At 49.7% G+C, this 20,068-nt stretch overlaps 1 protein-coding gene and 4 non-coding genes across 5 annotated transcripts in view; all 5 read left to right on the top strand.

Moving 5' to 3' along the window:
• Nucleotides 1–251: 251 nt before the first annotated feature.
• Nucleotides 252–324, top strand: TRNAV-AAC. The gene has a single exon. It is a non-coding gene; the product is annotated as a tRNA-Val (tRNA).
• A 2,063-nt stretch (nt 325–2,387) lies between these two features.
• TRNAE-CUC lies at nt 2,388–2,459 on the top strand. Its single transcript has one exon. It is a non-coding gene; the product is annotated as a tRNA-Glu (tRNA).
• Nucleotides 2,460–2,759: 300 nt separating this feature from the next.
• Nucleotides 2,760–2,832, top strand: TRNAK-CUU. The gene has a single exon. It is a non-coding gene; the product is annotated as a tRNA-Lys (tRNA).
• A 2,555-nt stretch (nt 2,833–5,387) lies between these two features.
• TRNAK-CUU lies at nt 5,388–5,460 on the top strand. The gene has a single exon. It is a non-coding gene; the product is annotated as a tRNA-Lys (tRNA).
• A 3,932-nt stretch (nt 5,461–9,392) lies between these two features.
• Nucleotides 9,393–20,068, top strand: part of TRIM7 (tripartite motif containing 7) — a 10,941-nt gene continuing 265 nt past the window's right edge. The window contains exons 1-8 of the mRNA XM_009584649.1: nt 9,393–9,529; nt 11,527–11,953; nt 12,813–12,908; nt 13,231–13,461; nt 15,515–15,537; nt 16,120–16,235; nt 17,093–17,128; nt 19,789–20,068. The exon at nt 19,789–20,068 is cut by the window's right edge and continues 265 nt beyond it. Of these exons, the coding sequence (XP_009582944.1) occupies nt 9,501–9,529; nt 11,527–11,953; nt 12,813–12,908; nt 13,231–13,461; nt 15,515–15,537; nt 16,120–16,235; nt 17,093–17,128; nt 19,789–20,068 (1,238 nt within the window). The 5' untranslated portion in view covers nt 9,393–9,500. The remainder of the gene's footprint in view (nt 9,530–11,526; nt 11,954–12,812; nt 12,909–13,230; nt 13,462–15,514; nt 15,538–16,119; nt 16,236–17,092; nt 17,129–19,788) is intronic.

Raw genomic sequence — 20,068 nt, 5'->3', positions numbered from 1 at the left:
TGTGTCCATCGCTTTGAGCACCGTCAAGAGATGATGAAGAAGGGTGGCCCGGTTGGGTGTTGGCAAAGGGGGAGGGAGAAGTTTTTGTGTTTGTTGGTCTTGGAAGATGAGGGGTAAAACAAGAAGAGTCAGAAGAAGGACAAAAAAAGGTCAAAGGGGTGTGGGGAGCATGAATGGGCATGGGGAAAATGAAGGAAACCAGCTTTCTTCTGAGTTCCCAGCAGCATGAGCCCCAGGAGGAGCATCTCCAGGTTTCTGTAGTGTAGTGGTTATCACGTTCGCCTAACACGCGAAAGGTCCCTGGTTCGAAACCAGGCAGAAACACCACTTTTAGGGTTTTTTCCCCCCTCCTCTACCCTTTTCCACCCCTTTTTGCAACTTATACAGGACACCCATGTGCTCTTTGAGATTTAATTTGGTTATTTTGGGGTGGTTTTGAACCTGAGACCACTTGCATATGGAGGGGATGGGATGACTGCTTCATCCCAGCACTTCTTTTACATCTATGATTTTTGGCATTTGCTTTCCACATGGATAGGGAGGAATAAGTTGCATTTACACCCTGCTGCTTCATCAGATCTCGTCTTTTTTCCATCACCCATTTAGATGGAGATAAAGATGACTGTGCTGTCACATCCCGAGCTCACACAGAGCGATGCTGCTGTACCCGTGGGGACCAGCAGCTCTTCTTCCTAACGTGGAAAGACCAACTGCCCAACTGAGGGCACTAACGAGCATTAACGGCCCTGAACAGCCCCACCTGGGACCCCCCACCCCCTGCCCATGGTCCAGGGGCTCTATTTAAGCTCAGTCTTGGAGTTTTTCACCCTTTTGCAAGCTGCTTTGGAGGAGCATCTGTGCACGGCCATGGAACCTGACGATTCATCCCATGGGCTGCGTTCCCAGCTTGCCTTCAGCCCTGCCTCCCGCCTTCGCTCAGGTACCGTGGGACAGACCCTGAATAGAGAACCCAAGGTGGGATTTACCCAGCAGTGGGAGTTATATGCTAAGAGGGTTGAGTTTTTCTGCTGCATGGTGATGAATAATTCCGTGCTGTCCCTGCGTGACATTGGTTTTGTTCCTGGGATGCTGCTATTTCTTTCACTTAAGTATTACTTAAATATTTTTCAACTCTTCCTCTCGCATCTTTACTCTCCCGTCCTTGCCCAGGTTGAGTTTTTTCCCATGCTTGTCTCATGGCTGAGCTCCATTCCTGGATGTTGTACCCAAAGAGATGATTCTGCTGTGCTCAAAACCAAGCAAAGCATTTGTTCCCTTCCCCCCCCACCCCAACACATTTTGCATTCATTCATCCCACGAATGAGCTGAAAAAATAAGACTGCCTGGAGGGGGAGACTTTTGCTTCTGGGTGGAATTATTTGTTCTTGAGACATGACCTAGAATAGCAGCCAAAATCTCAGGCTCCACATTCAATTAACTCTCTGGAGCACAACCCACTGTCATTAAATCTGGGCTTTCCCCTCCTTGCTGCATCTCTGCTGACCTACATCGCCATGTAGCTTTTGTTAAAGCTCTTTGCTGTTCATATTTCCGTTCTTCCAGAAACTCAGATATAAAGAGCCTGGCAAGGGAAACTGCAGCACTTTTTCTGCTGAACTGTTTTCATCCTCCTCCAGTCTTATTTCTATTCCACTTGCAGATATGTGCCAATATAATGCTACCTGTAGTGTGGCATGTTAGGAGTTGAAGTGAATCTCTTCTGCAAATGGAGACTTTCCTGTAAAATTAGGAGATCTGTGCGCAGTAGGTGGAGAACGAGGCCTGTGTAATGACTGAACTGTGTTCAAACATGGGAAAGGTGCCTAAAAGTCAGGAAAAACCAGTAAATGGTTTGAAATTCTCGTGAATCCCAGGGATCAGACTGATCCCCTTGCAGCAACATCATCATCCACAGCTGTGCATATTTTTTACAGAGCTACTGAGATGCCAGTAGTCTGCTCTTTTTCACCCTTATATCACACCCAAGAAATGGAGGAACTTGTGGCTTCTGGGGTGTTTTCCCCCCAGTTGAATGCACTGAGATGAATCCAGCAGCCGGAAAGTCGGGAAGACCTTCCAGTTCTGATGGGAGCAGACAGAAACCCCATGTGTTTGGGGACCGGGTGTCCCCAGGAGGAGGGGTGGCTGCAAAACCTTTCTGGAGTAACTTCAGGACTCGCAGGTGTTGGAGAAGCCACCAAGAAGGGCAGACCGCTGGATGGCAGCAGAAGATAAAACGTTGGCTTGGGAGGATTTTAGCATTTAGCTGCTAAAGGAAGGAGGAGGAAAACACGCAGAGACCCTCCTGCTCACCGAGTGCAACCCAAATCCTTTGTGCCCCCCCAAATCTGGTGTGATATCTGGGGGAAAATCAGGGGTATTGCAGCTCCCTGGTGGTCTAGTGGTTAGGATTCGGCGCTCTCACCGCCGCGGCCCGGGTTCGATTCCCGGTCAGGGAAAGGTGGTTTTTACTCTTTTTTTTTTTTTAAATTTAGCGCAATGCGGAGCATCCCGACTCCCTCCCCCGCAACCCGGTGGCCCAGCCCTCCCCGGGCGTGGGTGTAGAGTCTGGCTGGATGCAGAGCAAAGGGGACTTGGCACTCCACCAGCCACGGGAAACAAAACCAACCCGCCGGTCTGGAGCTTTGCCGGCTGTATTCTCTCTCCTGAGACGAATCCCCCCAAAATTCCCCCCTGCCCTTGCACCACCTGCATCTGGGCTGATGCTCAGAGGCTGCACCATCCCCTTTTCTTCTAGAGCCCGGCTAGCTCAGTCGGTAGAGCATGAGACTCTTAATCTCAGGGTCGTGGGTTCGAGCCCCACGTTGGGCGTCACTTTTGCCGCCCCCCCCGCCCTTACCTAGCGAAAATTTTAGGGCTGTTTCACGCAGGTCGGATGTCATGGGAAAGAGAGGGGAAGGAGCTGCGTCTCCCAAGAAATCCAGTGTCGTATGGGAGTCAGGGTGGCCTTCCCTTTCTCTGAAAGGAGGAAAGATGCCTTTTCATCTGCTGCCTTTCTCACCTTTTCTATCGTTTGTCTCTGTTTTAAATTCCCCTTCAGCCTCGAGTATTGCAGAGTGATTCCCACTTGCTCTCGTCTCAAGCCCTAGCGTTACGTTATTTATTATTGCTTTATGCAGTCGTTGAGCCATGTAAACCTCTCCAGGTTGGAACTAGGTAATAAATGGGAGCAAATCCAACCCCCAGTGAACAGCGGGGTGTTACCGGCTGTACCAAAATGCTCTCAAAGTGCCTGATAAATCCCAAGAAATCCACATTCTTCAGTTTACAGCACAATGGTTCTAAATATAGGAAGAAAAACCCCTAATACCCTATTTTCTTGTGTTTAATACCGTAGATTGAGAGCATCCCTTTTGGTTTAGACCAAAGCCTTTTGCTCAACAGTAGAGGATGCACCACGTGTAAGAGTAGAGCAAAAATTGGGTTCTCCTCCAGAAATAGCACCAATAACAGGGGTAGAAGGATGTGCCTCATCCCATTTGGGGGTCCTGACAAAAAGCAAGCCCTTCCTCCTCCCTTCTCTATCCCCCTCCCTGTTCAGCATCATGTTTAATCACACTGATTTATCCCACTGGTTGCAGTTTTTCATGGAGCAGAGAAGAGACTCAAAAAACAAGGGCTGGGAAACATTCACCTGATCCTGGAGCCCATTTCTCCAAAGCTTGCAAGTAGGACTTTGCATAAGAGAAAAGAGTTTCAGCACTTCCCGTTGTTTCCCCTCCTTGCCTGCATTTTTCTTGGTTTGATTTTTCTCATCCAGCCTTTCCCTCAGCTGAGCTACTCCATGTGTGGGACCTGGAATAGCCAAAACATGCTCTTCCCATACCCCTTCAAGCCAAAGAAGGTTTGGGGACCTGGTGTCCCCAGGAGGAGGGGTGGCTGCAAAACCTTTCTGGAGTAACTTTAGGACTCGCAGGTGTTGGAGAAGCCACCAAGAAGGGCAGACCAGGGTTGTTGGCTTCCTTTAAAACATAGATGGATGGCAAAGGTGCAATCCATTACTCCATATGGACCAAACCAGCTTGTGCCGTGGCCTTGAGGGGACACAGGTAGCTGAAAGCCAGTTGACAGCCCCCGTGGGTGGAAGCGCTCTAAGAACGAACACAACTCATCGACCACACGTGCTTGAGAAAATATGGCTCATAACAGAGCGTGGAGGCTGGTGTCCACAGTCAGATCTCTTTTTCGGGAGGGTTTAAGCTGCATGGTTATGGCCTTAAGTAACGACATGTTTAATTAGGACATGATTCCAAGAAACCTACCTACCTGCTTCAAGTTAGTTCCAAGTCCTTTGGCTTCACCTGTACCAACCCAACACAATGTTTATGCAGCTGGTTTTGTGCTGACAGCACAAATACAGATGATACCCGCATTTTCTCAAGCGTGAAGCCAAGCTCAACTCCTCCAGGCAGCCAGAAACAAAGAGCAAGTTCCCAGAGGGTTGGGTCCTTGCATGGGTCCAACGCGTATCCTGGTACAAACTCTGGAGAGAAGCACGGTGTAATACTTTCCCAGTCTGAGGCTCAACTTGTTAATCAGTGTGATTAAAGATGATGCTGAAGAGGGAGGGGGATAGAGAAGGGAGGAGGGAGTGTTGCTTTTTGAGAGGACCCCCAAATCCTCATGATTTGGGATGAGGCATATCCTTCTACCCCTGTTATTGGTGCTATTTGTGGAGGAAAACCCAAATTAGCTGGTCTCAAAAGGGGACTTGTGAAGGCGTCGCCTCCACAAACAGAGAAGGGCTATAGGCTCTAGGAAGAGCTATAGGAAGAGCTCTAGGCTTACTCGTAGGTCTATAAAATCTGCCTCTTTGGGTCTTTCCTGCAGAGTTAACCCTGCGTTGACTTCAAAGTTGGGAGCTGGGGGTGTTTCTCTGCACAAAGGATGATTAAAGGACCTGAGAGCCTGTAGACTCACCCGTGTAATGAATGACTCCACGTCCTGAAAGATCTGTCGGGGCTTGGTGAGGAGCCGTGTTTGCCCAGGTGCAAGCAGAAGCATTGTTCCCACCAAACAATATCCCCCATGGACTCTGAGGTCGTTCAGGTCCTGGGTCAGCCCAAGCGCAGGAGAGGAATAAAGGCAGCGGGGACGCGTGGCCGGCGGACGCTTGGACCTCGGAGGGGAAAGCAGAGCCTGGTAAGGGACCCTCTTTTGGGGTTTTGCTTTGGGACTTTTCTGGTGTCTTCCTTCCGCGTTTCGTGTCCGCTGGCACCATCCCGACACACCCTCTTAAATCTCCCAGGGAAGAGTTTCCACTGATTTGAATGTTTTTACCCTCATAAAATTGGGCATTTTTCTAAATCAGCATCCAATTTATACTTTCGGTGAGGGCAAAAGAGTGGAAATAGAAGATTTTGGTAGCCCGGCTAGCTCAGTCGGTAGAGCATGAGACTCTTAATCTCAGGGTCGTGGGTTCGAGCCCCACGTTGGGCGTTCAAGTTTTTTTTTTCCCCTTTATTTGCCCAAACCTGCCTGTTTCTGGGTACAGACAATTGCCGGTACTACGTTTAAGCAAGAGGTGGAAGCATCTTAGGAAATAAAGAAATGTGTTTTTTTTTTTCTCATAGATCATTTTATTCACTCGGGAGATTTCTGCCTTGAAAGCATGGCTGTTAAAATTAATGGAGCAGAAAGGTGGAATTGCCTGTATTTCAGCTTTTTAAGGTGCTGGAGGATTGTCTAATAATGTGCTTCAAGTTTCTCTACTTGTTTTGCCCCAAAAGGGACATCACAAGCATCTGTACTGTGAGGTTTTTGCCTGATTGCTTTTCCCCCTGCTAGAAGGCTGATGACTGAGGAAACTTGTTACAGGGATTGATAAACCACCTGAGCTGTTCTCATTCATAGGTAACCCTGTGCTGGGCTGAGGTGCAGCTGGGAGGTCAGGATCTGTCCCCTTTCCCAAGATGAAGCTGCTCTTCGTGGGGCTGGCCCTTGTCCTGTGCGTCGGAGTCGGTAAGTGGAGGGTCACAGTTAAATAAATTTGGGATTTAATGGGATTTATTTATTAAAATCCCCCTTTATTAATGGGATTTAATAAAGGGCAGGGGAACATCCGATGGTGGTTGGATGTGCCTTGCCAAGCTCTTGATGTCTGCAGTGTTGTTGCTGCCATGTGAGCTGGGTGTCCTCTGCTCTGGGTCTACAGTCAGTGGAAGGAAATCTCTGCAACTGTTTTCATCATTACTTGAATAAAATGACTTTTCCACTCGCTTCCCGGGGCAGCTATTGGATCCAAAGAGAAGCTCCTCTAGGTCAGGAGCTTCAGCTGTAGGTTGCTGGATCCTGGGTTAGATGTGCCCCAGAGAGCTGTTGTGATGGTCTTGCTGTGGATGAGCCCCACCCCGGAGCCCACATCCACATTTATTCTCCATGGGTCTCTAATTTGGTTTGTTCACCCAAGGCCATGTCTGTCTGCAAAGCTCTGCCAAGAAGTGTCCGTAGGCATCATCTGCCTCTCCCCTGCAGATGAGGGCTCGCATTACCAGGTCTCTTAGTGAAGGTGACACTTGGTCCTTTCCCTGGTGGGTTCTACGTCTTCTCTGGGGTCACCCCCATCTTATCGTAGGGGTGTTTGAAGCAAAATTCCCCACGTCTCTGCAGAAGTTCATTGCCTCTTCATGGCCCTGCAGAGCCCCAAGTTCATTGCCTCTTCTGTTGCTGCAGTTGAGGCTCTTCAATGCAAAGTCTGCAAGTACAAGATCCCCTTCGTCGGATGTTTCCGGGGAGCGAATGAAACGACTTGTGAGCGGAGAGAGAAATGTGCCATCATTAAAACCTCCCTGGGTATGTCGGGGGGTGGGGGGGGTGTGTCAAAACCATGTGTTTCCTTTGGTTCAGTGGGGGTTGTCCTCGTCGTTGGAAAACCAAATTGATTTGCAGAATGAATGAGGAGGCAATGATGAACCTGATGCGGGAAAGGGCTAAGGCCAGGGGCCAAATTCCTTCTCTCGGTGGAGGTTGCCCTACATATGGCTAAAAAAAGTCCCTTTTAGACAAAGGAGAGACTCTATCTCCCAAAGAAGCCATGTGAGCTTTGTCTGTGTGTGCACATGCCTCGTTTAGCTCTTTCTCTTAATTAAAGCAAGGAAGGTGTGACTTCATTTGGGTGTGCTATTTAAGGGGCTGGTTCCTCACCTGGTAACTTCAAAGTCCACCACTGATTTTTATTAATCTGGCTTCTAACCGTGATCCCTCTCTGCCCACCACCCCTGCAGGGAAGGTGACCCTCTATTACCAGCAAGGTTGCACCTCCGTGATGAACTGCGGCCGAGAACGGGCATCCGATGCAGAATCCCGCCTGACATCCCGGTAGTCCTGCTGTGAGACGGACCTCTGCAACGAAGAGTGGGACGAGGACCCCACGGACTAGCTTGCAACGGGGGCAGGACCAGGGCTACTGATGTGGTCCAGCCATTTCAATGCTATGAGTCCTCAATTTAATCTTGAACGATTATCACCCTAAAATTAGGATGGTTGTCTGCAGGGCTCCCCTACGCATCTGATTTTGTTCCAGCTCTAGCAATAAACCCGCAGGCTTATAACTGGCAGCTGAATTTGGCTCGTGTGCCTGTTTTCCTTCTCCAGCCAGACGCTCCTATTAACAGCTCTTCAAACTCAGCGTTCCCGGTGGTCTGGGAGCAGCTCGTGGCCCTGAACATAATCCTGCTACTAAAACCCCAAGGGCAAGCCAAGGTGCTTTCCCCTGGTCGCATCCTACGGCGCAGGGCTGGGAACTTCTTTGCTGGGAACTTTGCACCAAGGGTTGCGAAGGAGAGCGTCAGGGAGCTGCTGGAAGCCCAGCGAAGTAAAGGACATGTCTATCTGATCCATTTTAGGTATTTATTTCACCTGTGCTACCCCAAAACTCCCTTACTAGTCAACAGAAGTTGAGTTATCCATCTAGCGTAGACAATAAATGGGCCTTCAGGAGGTACCAAACTTCTGCTGTTGACTTCAGATGAAACCTGAAGGAAGAGCTTGCTCAGTTCAGGACACGTGTAGTTGCTGCCTGCAGCCCAAAGGCCCTGAAGAGGGGAAAGCAAGTGTTATAGGCAGTTTTAAAATAAATGGGCTTTTTTTTAGCATCGCCCCTATCTCTGAGGGCAAAATGTCCAGGGCGGGAGGAGAAACCATGAGCATAAAGTGTGGGAATCGTATAGAGGTGGAGATTCTGCTGTTGTCACTGTCTGGTCTAGGAAAATGGGTATTTTGGACTTTTTCTGTCTTATTGCGGCACAAGGGAGAGGGAAAAAAAGGAAAAGAGGGTTTTATTTTGTCTGATGCATTTGTAGCTGGGAAGCTCAGTGCACCAAGAAGTTATTTAGCTAAATGACAGATGATATTTTTTTAATGAGGATAAAAAAACCCCTCCTGTCTGCTGCACTGGGCAGCAGAGGGGAGGGATGCTCCTTTTGGTTATCACCCCCTGAGGAGTTTGTTTTGCAGATAAACTGACGGCAGCAGAGATTTCTGTGTGGCTTGGGGATGTAGGGGCTCCTTCCTTCTGTGGATATGGGTGTCTTCTGGAGCCAGGTTCGACTTCCAACCTGTTTCTGGAATGGGAAGTTTGGAGACTCCTTCCAGTCTTGAGACTGAGCCCAAATCTCTGTCTGTCCAGCCTTGTAGCTGGTTCCAGTTTTGGGCTAAGCAGGGGCAACTCCAGTGCAGGACAGTGATTGCTCACACATGTCCTACCTGGAAGAGTCTGAACACGCTTGGACTCACCCAACATAGGACAAAACCTCAAAGAACCATAAACCCTGGGATGGTTTGGTACCAAAAGCCAGTCCTGCAAGAAACCATGTTGTTTTGGATGTCCCAACATCTCCTTACCTAAACAAGCCACCCACGGTAGGTGTGAGATATCCTGCAGGAGATGTTTCTGCCCTTCTTTGCATGACGCCGCCCCAAATATGAGCTGGGAGAATGAATCGTTCATGGATGGCTTCGGAGGAGGGACGAAAAACTTCACTCCTTCCTGCTCTTCTGGAGGGAAAGATGGGTCATTGGAGAGGGTTAAAGGGCTGCAGAGACCCTGTGGAGAAGGTCTGGGCTGGGAGACAGGTGGAGGGAGGTGCTGGAAATGCGATCCTGGCTCTGGGCAGGGAAAAGAGCTTTGGCACAGGGAAGGGGAGCAGAGCCAGAGCGGCTGGGGAGGAGGAGGAGGAGGGAAGGAGATCGGTGGGTGCCCAGGATAGATGCAATGGGGGAGGGGAAGGAATGGTAAGTGAGATGGGGCGGGGGGTGACAGAGGGGACAAATGGGGCAACCGAGGGCTGGGAAGGAGCAGGAGCTTGAACGGCACCGAAATGTCGGAGGCATCCAGGGCTCGGGCCGGTTTCCTTCGTCAGAGCGCGGTGGAGCGACTGCCGGGGGCTGCTTCCCGCTGGGAGCCCTCGGCCACCAGGCACCCCCCCCACCTGCCCCCCGCTAACACCCTCCCCACGCAAAAGGTGGGGCGATTCGGGAGGATGCCCCTTTCCTACGCCGCTGCTCCGAGGTACGCGGGGTCAGCTGGGGGCACAGGGAGGGCAGTGGGATGCGCTCGTCCGTCTGTCTGGAGGTCGTCTGTCCTTTCCCCCCCCCCCATACCCACCTTGTTCTCCTGCTTTTCCCACTGGGCTGCCCGTTGTTTCTGTCGAGGCGTTTCGCTCTCTTTTTTTCTTTGCTATTTATGCACCTCTGGATAACGTGTGGATTTCTCTCCGGCTCATAGCCCATCACCTCTTCCTTTCTGCAGAGATGTGATGAAAAACACATGCATAGCATAGGAAAAATTACATAGTTTGTGTTTATTTACGGATCAAGAGAAAGGGAAAGTGGAAGAGAAAGAAATTGCCCTTCCCTAGGGAGTGGTGTGTGTGTCTATAAATATATGTTGATGTATATGAGCAGGGTGGGTAGATAAATATGCACAGAGGTGGAAACGGTGGTCTGCAGAAAAATTCCTTTTCCATTGGGAACTGCGTACATATAAATGGATATATATTGCATATATAGGGATATATGTGTCTACATATATATGCACCTATATATGAGTCTGTGTGTGAATATATACATATAAATGTGTATATATATTCTGCTATTTGCCTGAGTCATTTGTTCCGTGTTTTTTCCGATCACAAACTAATGTGGGTCGTAGCAAGCGCTGGTATTGAGATTTTGTTTTCCTGTGAGAAGATTCCTTTCCAAGCCCAGAATTGTATTTAAACTGACCTGAAAAAGCCCATTTCTAGACCCAAATGAGCAAGTCTGGATTAGCAGTAAATGCATGCCTGAAGACTGATGCTCCTGTTCAGTAGATGCTAGAAAACGCAAATGCCAGAAAAGTTTTGAAGTTACAAGGGAGGTTCAAGTGGAGGATGGGTACCCCTCCTCGGTGTTCTTCCCCAACTGCAAAGGTGTCAGGATGAACACAACCCCTACGACAAACCAGAAACCCTTCGCAAACCCCTGGCGTCAGGACACCAAGACTAGTTTTGCTAATATAACTCCTCCAGTACAACCACTGGGGTTGGGGTTTGTCTCCTCTTAGCTCCAGATGTCTCCAAGGGAAAAGATCTCAATGTGGAGATGTCAGATCAACTGGGCTGGACTTTGAAACCAACATTTATGGATAGGATCGCTTGATCTGTTTTCAAGTCCTCATTAGGAGAAGATGAATCACTCTCCAGAGTGATTTCTCTGTTGATGGTAATGTAACCCCCCCCTCCAAGTAACTAGATGACTGTCACTCACTTTTACCTCTGCTCTCCGTAACAAGAGCTTTGGTGAGCTGCTCGGGTGGAGACAACCATCTTACAGACAACCACCAGCCATATATATTAATTACCTTTCCCATGTAAGGCAAAGCTTCGCAAAATGTTCTTGGAAGACAAAAAGTGTTTCTGAGATGCAGGACCCCAGTCCAGAGGTTAATCTTTAATGATTTGGGAAACTTCCCCCCCCACCACCTTGATATGGGCTTTGCATCCATGTGCATTCCCTTTCTCCTGTTGCTTTTTATGGCCCTTGTTGAGCCCTGGAGCTCAACCAAGTCATCTGAGTCCCCAGCTGAAGCTTGCAGGGCAAAATGGGTCTTTAACGAGAGCTTAGATGGTTACCTGGATCAGAGCCTAGAGCAGCCCTTAAACACAAGCCTGGGGACTCAGATCTTGCATTTAGCGCCAGGTCAGCCAAAAAGCAACGAGACCCAGATCTGGCGACCGTATCCCAAACGATTTCCCTTTTCCCACCTCCCGCCTGCAAAAAAAAATGAGAGGGAGCCCCAGGATTTGTGGGGGAGCAAAGGGCAAGGACCTTCCCACTTTCTTTTTCTTCTACCTATGTGTTGTCCCCTAACGCCGAGGTCTTCGTTACCAGTTTAAAGAAACCAGACACTGCAGAAGTGACCTCGGGCAGCGGGTTCATTCCTGGAAGAGCAACGCCCACTTGGGGCTACATGCCAAGCATTCATGTTCCGCATTCAGCCCCGGTGAAATCAGTCCTTGCCCACAGGAGAGAGGCCATGGCGGCGGTGTTTCTGCCCGGCAATCTCCAGGATGAAGCCACTTGCTCCGTCTGCCTGGAGTTCTTCAAAGACCCCGTGTCCATCGAGTGCGGGCACAACTTCTGCCGGGCGTGCATCCTCAAGAGTTGGAAGGACCTAGAGATGGACTTCCCCTGCCCGCAGTGCCGAGAGGTCTTCCAACAGAAGAGCTTCAGGCCCAACCGGCAGCTGGCGAACATGTCCGAGATCATCAGCCAGTTCACCCTTTGCGGGGCCAAGGGTGCTGAGGAGGACGGGCTTTGCGCGAAGCACAGGGAAGCCCTGAAACTCTACTGCAAGGACGACCGGAGAACCATCTGCGTGGTGTGCGACAGGTCCCGGGAGCACCGGCCGCACGCCGTGGTACCCATCGATGAGGCATCCGAGGAATACAAGGTACCTGTCTGTCTGTCCGTCCGCCCTGAGGAAGACCCCCCCCAGGTCTTTCTGCCTCCCGGTTGTATGCGTCGCGCCGTGCTTGTGCCTGCTCAAGTCCCCCCGCGGTCACCTGGCTTTCCCACGCTCAACCGCCCTGCAAAGAGCCGGTTGCTGCCTTCTAGCTTTCCAAAGACCTGGAAAAACCCCTCTCCACTCCAGATATGCAAAACCCTCTCATGCATTCGCATCATCTCTGCAGCCGGGGAGAGCGTGGGATTCAACACGGGGCAGCCAAGAGGCTGTGAGACCGAGTTTCTCCCGTCCAAGCTCCTGCAAAAGCCCTGGGTTCGAGCCACGCGAGCATCGCGCCGCAAACCCTACCCCAAACCCTCCCCGCGGGCACCCACCTTATCGGCAGGGTAACAGCCGACGGAGCAAACACCCACATCTATTTTAGGTCTGGGCGAGCACCCAAAGACGAATAGAAGTTGATTAAAGCCAGGCTGAGTTTTGCTTGTGCCAAGAGCAAAGGCGGGGGAGGCGGCAGCAGCAGCCGATGAAAACGATGCATGCCCCCTCCTCCGGCATCCTCCGTCTCCTTTCTTTGTGTTGGCTGCATGCATGTGAGCTTGGGGCGGTCCTTGGGGGTTGCAAACGCGGGTGTCGGGGTGAGCGTGGGCAGAGCTGAGCCAGCGTGTTCAGCCGGTGAGAGTGCCCTGGAATTTTTCTTGTAATTCTGCTTGGTTTTGCACGGCTGCAAGAACAAACCGTGCAGAGGCAGAATAATGCAGCAGAAGAAATCAAATGCAGCAGAAGAAATCAAATGCAGCAAAAGAAAGAAAGAAAAGCCAGTAATACCTTCTTTCTTTGTTTCTAGGAGAAAATCCAGGGACGCTTGGATTTCCTGAAAAAGGAGAGGCAAGAGCTACTGGAGTTTAAAGTGAACGATGATAAGAAAACCCAGGAGCTCTTGGTGCGTGCCTGCGATGCAGTGCTCTGGGGTGGTGGGGACAAGGGTCCAGGTTGGGACACGTGGAGGAGAATGAAGATAACGGCTGTTTGTGGAGGCCCATGGCCTTTGCTCTTCCATCCCCACCCCTTTTCAATGCCTCAGGCCGGGCGTGCCACACGCAGTATCTCCTCACCCCTCCCCAGTTGAAGGCACCAGTCTCACAAGCAAACCAGCAAGCAGCAGCAATGACACTGGCAGGTGCTCCAAATTCACCAGGTGGCCCCTCTCCACCCCAAAATCATTGCACCAGCTTAAACTCCTTTTTGCTGCGTTTTATTCCCAGAAAACCATCGAGAACGAGCGGCAGAAGCTGCTCTCGGAGTTCGAGAGGCTGCGGCAGTTCCTGCATGACCAGGAGCACATCCTCCTGGGGCAGCTGGAGAAGATGGAGAAGAACATCGCCAAGAAGCAGAACGAGAACATCACCGACCTCTCCAAGGAGATCACGCTCCTCAATAAGCTCATCACGGAGCTGGAGGAGAAAATCCAGCAGCCCATGCTTGAGTTCCTCAAGGTGAGACGTTCGCTATGAGCCTTCAGGTCTCAGTCATGACCCTTCTTCATCCTTTTTTAATGTGTTTCTGGATCCTGTAGAGGTGTTTTGAGGATAAATGTCCTTTTTTTCCCCCCACCTTTAATGAGCAGATGGTGCATGGTCAGAGTGCCCTGAGCTCTGCTACGCCAGCAATAACACACAGCAACTATCTCTGGCTCAGGAACATCCTGAAACAGAGGTGTGCTCTTCATTTTTAATAGCCTCTGATAAATTTTTCTTCCATGAATTTGTCTGGACCTTTCTAGCACCCATAAATTCCTGTTTCAAGGCGTTCAAAGCTGAATTAGACCTTGCATGAAGAGCCACCAGAGCGGTACTGGCTAGACCCTTAAACCAACCAACTCCCCTTGCAAATCTAGGTCTTGACGGGTTTGCAACGCTGCAGGTTTGTGGCATGCCAAGTCACAGATGTCCGCTCCTCCAGCTTAAAGGCCTTGGTGAGGGCTTGGGATGGAGTGGAGTATAGAGGCACGTGGAGCCAGGCTTAGCAGGACACGGCTCCTTGCCAATTTTCGCAGCAAAGTCCTGACTGCAGAAGGTTGGCCGGGACCTGAAAGCAGAGCTGGGTTTTCAAGTCAAAATGAGCTATTAACCAAGCTGGAAAGTATGAGGGAGAGAGCAGATGGAGCCCAGGTATTGATTGCATCGCAAAGAAAGAAGCTGGAGCCAATCCAGCCCTCTCTGTTACCCAAAATCTCCTTCGCAGATGAAGCTCACCCGAGCTGCCCATCCCAAAATCCAGCAGTCCAATCCCCCACCGAACGGCAAAAGGCGAACGGGTGACCTGCTTTTAATTGATGGTGTTTTGATTAAACTGAGTAGACTGAGCTTCTGGTGCACACAGATCTGCAGAGTTAAATTCCCTCCCAGGCACTGTAAATATTTGCAGATGGTTTCAGCACTTGGCCATGGGTGAAAACTCATTTCACGTGGTCTTTGCTCAGCCCTCACCAACATACGCACAAATGACCCTGTAACAACAGGCGATATTTTTTTAAAAGGCCGCTCTGGAAATCCGTAGCCAGCTCCAGAGTCTTTTTCCATTCCCTGGGACATGGGTATGGCTTTGTTTTGCTTTTGAATCTCATCTGACGTACTCGCCACGGTTTATGCCCTTCTTTACGTTATTTTAAAGGCATCAGAAAGGACAAATAGTGGCACGGACCGGACTAAACCTGGGTTTCATCTCAGTGAATTTTCGTCATGAAGCAACTAGTTATTCAGGGTATTTTAACATATAATTTACCTCCATAATTCACCCTTCCTGAGGGCAAACCATTTCCACTGTCGGAATAGCCATCCTGGGGTGGGATGAACCACCCCTTGGAGGCACCCTAAACTCTTCTTGGTGACCATGGAAGTCCAGGTATCATGGAGACGTAGACGTGTAAGTTTAATGCCAGCTTTCTAGGTGGCCAGGTTATGGCAGATGATGTCCCTTTGGCTCTTAGGCAGGTGGATACTTGCAGGTGTCCTTCTGTATCTCAAGACTTCATATGGGACAGGTTGATAGGACCTTCTCAGAAGTGGGAGACCAGCAGAAAGACCCTAAGAGCATCTCAAAGGCTGCCAGATGCCTACACCTGGGTTCACAACAACAATTCCTACTGGAATAGAAAACAGAGGGGTTTTTGTAGTCACCACCCTAGAAGATAATCCCAACTCACCTGGGCAAGGCCCTGGGCAAGCTGGCACGGGTCGGATGAGAGACCTCCAAAGACACCTTCCAACTTAAACCACATCATGACTCTATGGGCATAATGGTTCGCCCCAGAAGCAGCTGGGTCTTTAGTTGCTGTAGACACTTGGGTGGGATTTGGTGGAACGGTGGCCTTCCAAAGCTGAAAGCAAACATTTGAGGCATGGATCCACGCCTGCTTGTTGCAGCCGTAAGGGATGGACGTCCTGGTTGGGTTAGATGAAGGGGAATTGCTCTCATGTTGTCTGAGCCAGGGAAGAGGTAGCACACGTTGCGCAGGGATTTCACTCGGTCTCTCTTTTTCCTTTCTAGGATGTAATGAACACCATAAGCAGGTACGGAGCGCTGCTTCTCCCCTTCTTTCACGCTTTTTTCCCCCACCAGCACTGTTTAAAGGTCAGTGTTTGCAATCCAGATGCCCAGGGAGGCACCGGGGTAGACGGAGCTTGCCTCCTACTCGGTGCAAGCCCTGGGTGTCTTCCAGTTTCTTGGAAAACTTGGAGTTATCACAAAGTCTTTTCCTACCAGGCAGTTTCTTCAAAGGTCAAGTGAGACCAGAAACCCCAAGTCATCTTATTTGCCTGATACGCAATTCACCCAGGGCAATGGTTTAGGCACCACTTAAGCACCAAAAATGAAATTTAAGCTGCAGCAAGAGCAGCTGAGGGGGGGTAACCCAGCACAGACACCCTTTCCAGCAACCAGCTGAGGGGGTTTTCAAAGATGCCGTATAAATCCCGGTGTCCTCAGCCCAGGCAGGTTGAAATCCATGTGCGATCCTCGCAATATAACGTTGAGCACTTGGACAGACTGCCGGTGGGATGGGATGGGAGCATTGCACACTGCCAACCGCAACTGAAAAAGGAAGAGGGGGAATAGCAATGATTTTCTTATTGTTTTGACTTTTTTCTCTGCAGAAGTGACGACGTGAAGTGCCAGAAGCCTGTGCCGGTATGCACAGATATGAAAATGCACATCTGCAATTTCTCCCTCAAGACCGTCGTCCTTGAGAAAGTCTTAAAAAAATTCAGAGGTACGTGAAAACGAAACCGGGGGGTTTAAAATAGGCCTGGCCTTTAGCAGGCGTCGGGGAAAAGGGATGAGGAGTGCTGGGGATGCTGCGGATGTCTCGAGGTCCCTTAGCACATGCCTGGCCAGCAGTACCGAAATAGGAGAATAAATTATGTTGGAAAGGACTTCTGGAGATGTGCATGAACAGGAGGAGACTCACCCTGCCAGGCTGCCAGTGAAGGAGATGCAGGATTTTTTTTTAAAGAGGGAAAAACCCGAACCTGCCACATCGATTTGAGTGCAGTAAAATCTGCGATTTTCACATCTCGAATAGTTTGAGGCGGGGATAGCCAAGCTTTGCATTTAAAAACCAACCCCTTGCAGCAATGCAGCAAAGCCACGAGATGGTGCTGAGGGATTTGGAAAGGAAGCAAGCACCAGAAAGCAGATCTGGAAGAGAAAATCCCTAAATCCAAACTATGCTCTGGAGCAATAATAGGCTTAAAGTATTATACTAAAAGTTTGAAACTCATAATACAAGGAGGAGAACCAAATACGGCAGGGCACGATAAATGAGGTTTAAATAAACCCTGCATTCTCTTGATGTCGAGAAGCTTTTTTTTTTTTTTTTTAGGCTTTTTTTTGGATAAAAATTAAAAAATATTTAGCAGGAATTTCTCCTGTTGCTTGTCCCCGTTGCACAAGCTGGTGGGAGCTGGCATTGCTCCATCCTCAGCTCTTGCTGCCTGTCGAGTCCCATGCGGCAAAGACAGCACTTCGGCAATGTGGTGTGGGTGTAAACGTCCCCATAAAGGAGATCTTGTGGCTCCCTCTGTCTCTCTCGGTGTTGCCATTTACTTCTCTGTCTCTTCTTTTCAGAAAACCTGCGAGATGAACTGGGAAGAGGTGAAAAAGGTAAAAGGAAAATATTTAAGACGTAGCGCCCTGGAGCAAAGACTTTAAATTGTGGTTGTGATTTGCAAAGCTGGTTTTGCAAAGCCAAAGAGAGGGGGAAAAACCAGAAAAAAGGCACTCTAGATTTCTTTTTTTTTTTTTTTGTTTTTAATTTCTTCTCTCTTGATGATTTCCAGATCCAGCCTGCTCAGTTCGAGAGTCAAAAGACGATTTTTCTAGCTGACGCCGGGGATCTGACAGCTAAACTAGGTCCTTTCTGCCTGTTTACACTTAACAAAACTACAGTGCGGAACAGAAAGAACAGATATTTGAACCCCAAATGCATTCATACCCTTTAAAGCCACAACCTGCTTTAAGTCTGCCAGATTTGCTCTGTGATCGGGCTCCTATTTCCACCAGGGTTTGGGAGGGAAGGTGTGAGCGCTCCGTAATCCGCTCCAGTGCAAACTGAGATGACTTAAATTCTGCGGAAAGCTGTTGAAATCGTGGCTGTGGGCAGGCGGTTGCTTTCGAATCGTGCTGTGATGGAGAAGACTTGCTCACCAACTCTCTGGGGTTGGCAAAGGAGCGAGTTCACATGAGAGGTCATGAACTTGCAACCGGCAAAACCAGCTGGGTTGGCCCAGATTGACTCTTTCAACGCTGGATGAGCTTCTGCTTTGCTTCACCAGCGGCGGTGAGGACAGGGGAATGCCAATGAGCCCGGAAAGCACAATGATGGGCTCCTCAGTGGTTCTGTCACCAGCCTCATCCCTCTGACTTTGCACTGTGGTGGGTGCAGGGCATGGGCAGATGATGTTAAAACCTGCCCCAATCCTCCAGCTCCCTTGGGGTGAAGGTTGCATACCCATGCCCAGAGCGGCCAGAGTTACCCCCGCAAAGCAAAGCCCTCTTTTTGAAGAGAAGGCTTATTCTCGCTTTTAAGAATGGTGGTCTTCAGCATGGGGTTTGCAAACCCCTTGGGGAAGGCAGAGGAGGACAAGCCATGGGTTGGATCTTTTCCAAAGACCATCCAGCTCAGAGGGGCCAGACTCTGCTCACAAATATCCCCAGATACCTCTGGAAAATGCCAAGGGCTTGGGCAAAGCAAAAGAAGAAAGGCTGATGACCACCATTTAAAAGCAAAATGGCAAAACGACCCTTACTGCATGTCCGCGGTGGTGTGTGTGCATGTGCAGAGGTATAACTCGGCTGGTGCATTATACCAGCAAACCCTCTGAAAGCAGATTGGGCCGCAGCTTATGCTGCAGAGAGCTGGGGGATCAAGGGGTGAAGAAGGGACCAGCCAAAACCTCGTAGCAGTTGTTGAATCTCACTCCTCTGACTGCCTTAGTTCATCTTTTCCAAGAGCTTTTGTGGTTGCTATCACCTTTCTGACCCCTGTGAAACACCATGAAGCTTTCAATCCCATCACGGGTCTTTTTGGACTTCATATGCCAGGTCCAAATCTGTGGACTTCAAAAGAGCATAAAGACCTTTAGCTAAACAAACTCTGGTGCGGCATCCGACACATTTCAGCTCCAAAGGTCCCATCGTAGATTCCCCCAAAGGGTCTCATTCATTCATGGCAACTTTGCTGACTACAACCACAATTTGAGGTCACTAACGTGCTCGCTGTTTCCTTTGAGCCTGATTTTGGAAGGGGAAAAGATGTTGGTATCAAACTTCACCTACATGCATGTTTCTTTTGGGTTGTCCAGATGTGGTCTGGTGTGTAAAGATGCCCTTAGGTCATGGCTTTCCATGAGGACTTGTCATCATGGGATAGTTTGGGGACAGATACTCAGCAATTTATGATCTGAGGGGCGTGCATACCCCATCTTGTGTGTTGTGAGCCAGAAACAAAAACAAGAAACAAAAATTACCAATTTATTTGGGGAAAAAAGTCTCGATCTAAGGTCCATTTTTACTGTGTATCATTGCTAATCATTTGCATGTGGTTTTATTGTCTTCTTTGCTCCTAATGTCCTTATGCTGTTGGTATCCCATTTCTTGGCAGCAGCAGCATGAGTTTTGCCCTCCCATGAAGGGAATTGGGGTGTCAATGTGGGAGGACAGATGAGTCCCCCCTGGTCAGTGTTTGAGGGGTGCTGCCTGGCGGCATTGCTGAAGGATCATGAACTGATCAAAGAGCCAAAGACTACAAGGCAGTTGTAGGTCTCCCCCTAGGACATCTTGAACCAGATCTTGGTCCTCATTCACCATGATTTGCTTTGCCATGTTGTTCTTCACCCTCAGCTGGTGGGGATGTGAAAAGGTGAGGTAGATGCTCATCGCATATCTTTAACTGGGACCTTCCTCACCCACCTCCAAATTTCTCACACATGTAGCTTGTCCCTGTGTGCTCGTAGAGAGAAGTAGCATATTTCTTAACATCTAAAATTACTCCTCTTAAAATTAGCCCCAAGCCTCCAGGCTTCCTGCAGAGTCAAGGGTGAGAGGAGGCATCTCAAGCACCTCAAAGCCAAGCCAGCGTCTGAACTTGGCTTTCCTTCACCACAGACCGTCCAGGCAGCTGAAGAGGTTGGGATGTGGTTATTGAGGTTGGGATGTGGTTGTTGAGGTTGGGATGTGGTTCAGCAACTGATAAAACCATCCCCAGCTTGGGTTTTTAATTGTTAAAATTCTTATTGAGTTACTGTCACTGCTGTCATCAACAGAGGACCTGACCCTGGACCCCGATTCGGCAAACCACCTCCTCATCCTCTCTGCAGACCTCAAGAGCGTGAGGATGGGCTGTAGGAAACAGGACCTGCCCGACAACCCCAAGAGATTCGACACGAACTCTCGGGTGCTGGCTACCACGGGCTTCAAGTCAGGAAGACATTACTGGGAAGTGGAGGTGGGGGCCTCGGACGGTTGGGCCTTCGGGGTGGCCAAGGAGTCCGTCAGGAGAAAAGGTCTGACACAGTTTTCCCCCGAAGAAGGGATCTGGGCGGT

The sequence above is a fragment of the Fulmarus glacialis genome, unplaced genomic scaffold (genome assembly GCF_000690835.1).
Source record: "Fulmarus glacialis isolate BGI_N327 unplaced genomic scaffold, ASM69083v1 scaffold17189, whole genome shotgun sequence".
NCBI lineage: Eukaryota > Metazoa > Chordata > Aves > Procellariiformes > Procellariidae > Fulmarus > Fulmarus glacialis.
Note: the sequence above shows the minus strand (reverse complement) of the source record. Positions and strands in the feature narration are given on the sequence as shown.